This window comes from Pleurodeles waltl, chromosome 1_1 (genome assembly GCF_031143425.1).
Source record: "Pleurodeles waltl isolate 20211129_DDA chromosome 1_1, aPleWal1.hap1.20221129, whole genome shotgun sequence".
Classification (NCBI taxonomy): domain Eukaryota; kingdom Metazoa; phylum Chordata; class Amphibia; order Caudata; family Salamandridae; genus Pleurodeles; species Pleurodeles waltl.
In genome coordinates this window covers 414,746,596-414,752,595 of record NC_090436.1, presented here as the reverse complement: position 1 = coordinate 414,752,595, position 6,000 = coordinate 414,746,596, and the positions used below count along the sequence as shown (strand labels likewise).

Genomic DNA, 6,000 nt, shown 5'->3' with positions numbered 1-6,000 from the left:
AGGAGCTCTGCAAGCCTCATTTAAGCTGACATAAGAAAATCAGTTACATTACAGTTAATCTTTGCAATTTAAGAAAACATGTAAAATATAAACTTAAAAACGCATCAATATAAATACTTCATTAGTATGAGCAATACATTTTACTTTAAATGATAATTTTGCCAGTACATTTTAGTAAATGTGGCAGATAAATGCAATTATTTCAATTCTGCATATATCTTTAAACTCATAAATCACATGTTAAACATTAAAAAACCAAATGCATTTTAAGACACATAATTAGTCAAGAATCTAAATTATACTTTCTAACATCAATTTTACTAAAGTTATTTAACAATGAAAACACAATTGTGACCACCAGAAATGAAAATATTTGCATATTTAATAGGAATGTCAGTGCAGCTTTTCTACCTTAGACTGTCAAACATGAGACACATATCAATGCCTTCTACTGACATCTAGTTCACTAAAAGCATTACTAAAATGTATGTTCCAACAGATATGTCTGGCTGCAGTAACAGGTAGTTCGCAAAAAAAGGCACAAAACTACTGCACTAGGGCTACACTATGGAAAAGCACAGGCTTTTACTTTACATGTTTAACTAGAGCAGCCTCTCCGATGGGATTCCTTGTAACGCTTTAGGTAAGGCTTCTTTTAGAGTGCTCCCACGCACTTAGGGCCATATGTACGAACACTTTTTCCCATACACACAGAATGGGTAAAAACCTTTGCTACATCTGGTCCGTATTTCTTCCATCTTAAAGCCCTGGCAACATCCAATGTAACTTCTCTCAGGCCACCTCTCTCCCCAGCACACCTGATAACGACCAAGAATGGGTGGTATAACTGCGCATGTGCGAAACGCCGAGCGCCCAGCGGTTCCTGGATTGTCACGTGACGCCGCGCCGTCGCTAGGTCTGCACTGTGATGGGAGCGTGTGAGTTGGCTTTCAGCATGTCTGCGTCTCGGATGCCTCTTTTGATGCTCTGCGCTCTCTGCCTCCGGGCCGGCCTCGCTGCGCCCCCTGAGCTGGTGGAAGAGAGGCGGCAGGAGGCGGCGCCGCCGTTGCCTCTTGAGCCCTCCGTGTTCGGCACTCTATGGCCTCTGCCTCAGTCCGTGCACCTTTCCCCGGTGGTGTACCACCTCTCCCCCGCCGCCTTTCAAATTGTGCACGGACCACAGTCTTCAGCCGGACCCTTGTGTGTCATGCTTCAGGACGCCTTCCGCAGGTAGGTAGTGAGTGACTAGTAGTGTGACCGTGTCTGCAGGGCTAAGCTTCGGGCCACGAACACATGCAGGGAGAGTACACGGTCTGTCTCACGCTTTCGTTATTGAACGGAGCCTTAGCACCCAGGAGAGCGATGCATGCCTGTCATGTACTGGGCACTTACTTTAATTTGTTTAACTTTTGGCCATGATCTTCTGTCCCAACTTTATAGACCGCCCTTTTATGGGTTTCTGCTGAATGCGGAAGAAAAACGTTTCGACACTGCTAGTCTCCTCCCGCATGAAAGCCGGGCGGTCATTGCAGCCCTACCCCGGCATAGTACGTAAGGGGTGAAAAGTTTCATAGCAATGCGACTTTATTATTTTGTTTTACTAATCATGTTAACTTCTAAACGGCAGGCAAAGATAGCCGAAAATGTTCAATCGCATGTATGTTTCCGTCTGCATTTTCAGTACATCTCTGGCTGACAAGGGTATTAACAGTTGCAGGTAAATCCCCGGGATTGGTTGTGGAATTGTTTTGTAAATCCCATGTTGCTTACACTGGTTTCCATTTTGTGTGTGTATGTATGTATGTATGTATGTATGTGTGTATATATATAATTATCTTTGTGTGTGCATGTAACAAAACATTGTAATTGTAGTTTAGATTTTCCCGTTGTAGAACCCCTTAATCTTCACCTCAGCCATTTTTGTGGCATTCCCACCACGGGTGTAGATTTATTTTTACCATAGACACAGCAAATCTCAGAGCATACTAGGGTGGAAATGTACATCTTAAAACTTGGAGATCGACAAACATGTAGGTGTGTTGGTTTACACTGTCTTTTTCAAGTCTTCTGTGCCTCAGGAATACTCATTACCTATTCCCCAGAAAAGATTTGTGGAGAAGTAGTATTTCTTCTTATTAATTTGTGTTGTGAATGTAATCTAACATTTTGGGAATACCAAACTAGAGTTAATACCTGTTAAGACAAGCCATTTGCACAAGTAAATCCAACTTCATTGTGCAAATGGCTTTACGAATCCGGCCCTAGAATTTTTCCAATTTGTTGTGCTCAACGGTCACACTTATTTCAGGAAAAAAGTCACATAAATAAATACCTTTAGAAATTGTAGTAGATACAACTGTCCTTTTGTGTTTTAAACACAAGAATCAGACTTAGAAAGAACAGTTTAGTAAAAATATTTCAAATTATTATAATGCCTAATCTCTGCTCAACCTGTGGTCCGGGGACCCTTGGGGGTCTGCGAAACCTCTTCAGTAGGTCTGCGACTGCTTACAAAATCAAATAATATGAACAGATTAGGTCCCCAGCTTTCAGTAATGACTCAGTACGGGGTCCCCGGATTCCAATAATGATTGTGTGGGTCCCTGGGTTCCACTAAAGATAATGTAGGGGTCCACAGAAGTCAAAAGGTTGGGAATCACTGATCTGAAGAACTGCTCCCCTGTCAGCTCAAAAAATACAACTTTGTCCACCTGTATGCATCTTCCCTTTCTAATTTTTAATTTTTATGTGCCTCTCCTCAAAGGATTAGTAGAGATCTGAAGGTCAGCCTGAAGGGGACATACTGTCGAGTTTGCTTAGAAGAGGTGACTAGATAGGCAGCATCCTTGTGACTGAATGTGGTAGACTTGCGATACAGAACCATGATTGTCATTACTGAAAATTAGACTTTGGTTGGATGTGTTAATTCAGATTTGGGCCTGATTCGCTGGCTAATTTTCACAGTTTAGTGAAACTTGGGTGCAATATGCATTTACCAGAGAAAAATGCAACGTGAGATTTTGCTTACATAAATAGGCATAACTCGCACAGGAATTCCACGAGTTGTGACCTAATTTGTGAAGAAACCTGCAATTTTTATGGGTGTTCCTGGCTGGTTCTACCTTTTTAAAGTTGATAGATACCCACAAGCGTGCAAGTTAGTATTGGTCTACTTTTTACATGTAGTTTATCATAGTCTGGATAAAGTAAACCTTTATTCAGATTGTAATGAAGAAGGAGCAAGTAAAACATGATTGTGGTGTAAGTTAAGGGGTTTCTCATAGAGAAAAAAATATTTTCTCCTTGGCAGTATTTACTGCGTAAATAATAAGAGAAAATTGTAGGAGAGCACTAACTTTGTATAGGATCCTACCACTGGCTCTGCCTAATGCAGGAGTTGCTTAATAATGTGTCTTTATTTGACGTTTTGTTTCTTTGTGTGATCACGCTACACTATCTCTCTTTCTCACTCTTGCAGATTCTTTCATCTCCACTTGATCCCTTTGTTACTGGTTTTCTGCCTTTCTTAGTTTATTCCCTTTCTCTGCCTTTTTTCGTGTGTGACTAAGTCCTTTCATAACAAATAATTGCCCACAAGCTGCTCAAAATCAGCATTGTGGAGAAAATCATAACCAAAGTTTAAAAGTGGTAGTGTACCTTTGTGCCACTCCTACACCTGTAGGACTGTACACTTGTATGTGGTTACTCGTGGGAGATCGTTGTAGCAGCCCATTTCCTTTAGTTATCCTAGAGCTTTTTTTGAGTTCTAGAAAGTACGAACTGAAAGTGTTATAGCAGCCTGGGTGGCTTCACAGAAAGGCTGTACTTCACGAGGCACGAGGTAGGAAGTGTCCGGACCGGAGAAGATCACGAGACCTGCTTACTTCAGCAGTCACAAGACTCCTGACATAACAGCGGAAGAGTAAAAATATTTGGACCTTACATCCTCGTTCACCATAAATTAATGTAAAATTAATCTTTAACCTGTGGCTGAGATCAGTGTTGTCGGGTGTCCCTAAAGCCAATAAGCAAAAGCTTTTATTTGGTGCATTTACTGGACAGTTGATGTATCTTATAATTCAATCTATATTTTGTAATTTGCAACTTCCCACTCTGCGAGGAATATCAGGTGCATAAAAATTATAGAGATCGCCTCACCTGCTGTGCGCTGCCCTGAAGCTTCTGCAAGCTAATAGAAGACAAGTAAAGGCATAATGAAAAACCACCATTGTGTGCGTTAATGTTTGTATTGCTGCTCCTTTTTAAGTAGTTTTTGTTTCCCCATATCTGACCCTGTTGTTTGAATTTGAAGGAGTTATCCGCCGAACGAGTGAATAAGATTGCTTTAAACGTAGCCCATCAAAGCGTGTATCAAAGGCGTATTTCATGAAAAACAGTAAGTAATGCAGGGCAGGGGTACATAGGATAAACCCATGCAAACTATTTTGCTGCAAAGATTTTTCTTATGTTGTTTTTTGCCTTTAGTTTATACTTCAATAAAGCATTCAACTTTAAAACTCCTTCAATGGAGGGCAATTTAAATTCATTATAATTTGCATCTTTTTCTATTTGTTGTCCGCCTTTATCACTTGCTTGCATATATTTCTGTTTCAGTAGAGAGGCCAAATTCAAGCCTAAAGAATAGTAATGCAGTTGGCGCTAGCTTCCAGTTTTAATCCTAGTGCTGGAATAACTGTTAACACTAGACCTGTCTTTGTTGCTTGTTAAACGGCCCTTGTTTTTTTGAATTCTATATGTTTTGAAAACTTTCAGTGCATTTAATTTTTTTGAAAAAAGTGATTCCCACAGAGTGCACAACATATTTACTTTCTCTTCCACCATTCTACGGCTATGGTTGAAACCAAGTTTTCAAGTCCCTTAGTCTCAACTACCCGCTACCTTTTTTAAATTTATTATTATTTTGATTAAAGATTTCCAGCACTAAATGTAAAACCCACATCCCCTGTCTGCAATATATATATACACACAGCTGACGTTCCTGTGCATGCTGCAGTTAAGGATTGTCCCCCACCCCACCCCCCCACCAACCAAGCTGCATGGTGAGTCATGGGGCTGCAGAGCTATCCCTGGCTGCCGAGATATCCCTGGCTGCCATTTCCAGTCTCACTCTTTTGGGTGTCCATGACATATTGTATCTGTTTCTCATGTAAGGGCCACCAGTCCATATCCATTTCCACTGGTCTGGTGGGACTGGAGGACTCCCCATAGCTGAACCACATTTCTTCTAGGGACCATGAGGCCCATCTACATAAACTCTTTACATATCGATGTTGGGCTACCTCTCCCCCCCAAGAAATCGAGTACATCTGTTTTTGCTGGGAGGGGACCCTCTATGCCAGGCATCCGTGTCATGCGGTGTTCCACCCCAGACTAAAATGCCTTTAATTCTAGGCCCTCCCATAACCTGTGAAACGGGGTCCCCTCCAACTACTGCCTCGCAGGCAGCGCAGATTGGGAGTGCACCCTCTCCTGACTGAGAGGGATCTGGTAAGATTAGTTCTAGGAAGGATCTTTAAGTGCACCGGTCTGAAACAGGACTGTATGTCCCCCTCTCGTGGTACCATGATAGTCTTGTTCCACTCCTTGTATTCAAGGGTACCCATGTCCTAGACCCATTTAGCACCAAGGTCAACAAATGGGTCAGGGAGGACTGGCTGGAGGCCCTACAGAGTCTGAGTGTAGTGGGAATTAGGGCTCGATTCCATCTAATACAACTCAGAATCCTACATAGATCATACTACTCTAGCTCATTGCTATTCTGTACAGGCTGAAGTGAGATGGCATTGTGTAAGAGGGGTGTGGCATGGAAGGCTCTTTTCATATTCTGTGGAGCTGCCCGTATATACAATACTTCTGGTTAAGTGGCTGCATCATGACTAAGGTTATGGGCCTGACAATTCAGCTGGAGGCCCGTTGGTTAATCTGGTCTCAATGGTAGGCCTAAAGAAATGGGTGAAGGACCGTAGCCACCGGGGAGGG

At 42.1% G+C, this 6,000-nt stretch overlaps 1 protein-coding gene across 3 annotated transcripts in view; it reads left to right on the top strand.

Annotated features, from left to right (window-relative positions):
• Positions 1 to 882: 882 nt before the first annotated feature.
• Positions 883 to 6,000, top strand: part of HEXB (hexosaminidase subunit beta) — a 244,837-nt gene continuing 239,719 nt past the window's right edge. For 2 of the 3 annotated variants that reach the window (XM_069223901.1, XM_069223892.1), the window contains exon 1: positions 884 to 1,230. In XM_069223901.1, coding sequence (XP_069080002.1) covers positions 929 to 1,230 — 302 coding nt within the window. In that variant the 5' untranslated portion in view covers positions 884 to 928. Of the gene's footprint in view, positions 1,231 to 6,000 lie in introns of all 3 variants that reach the window. The other variant, XM_069223910.1, reaches the window with a different exon arrangement.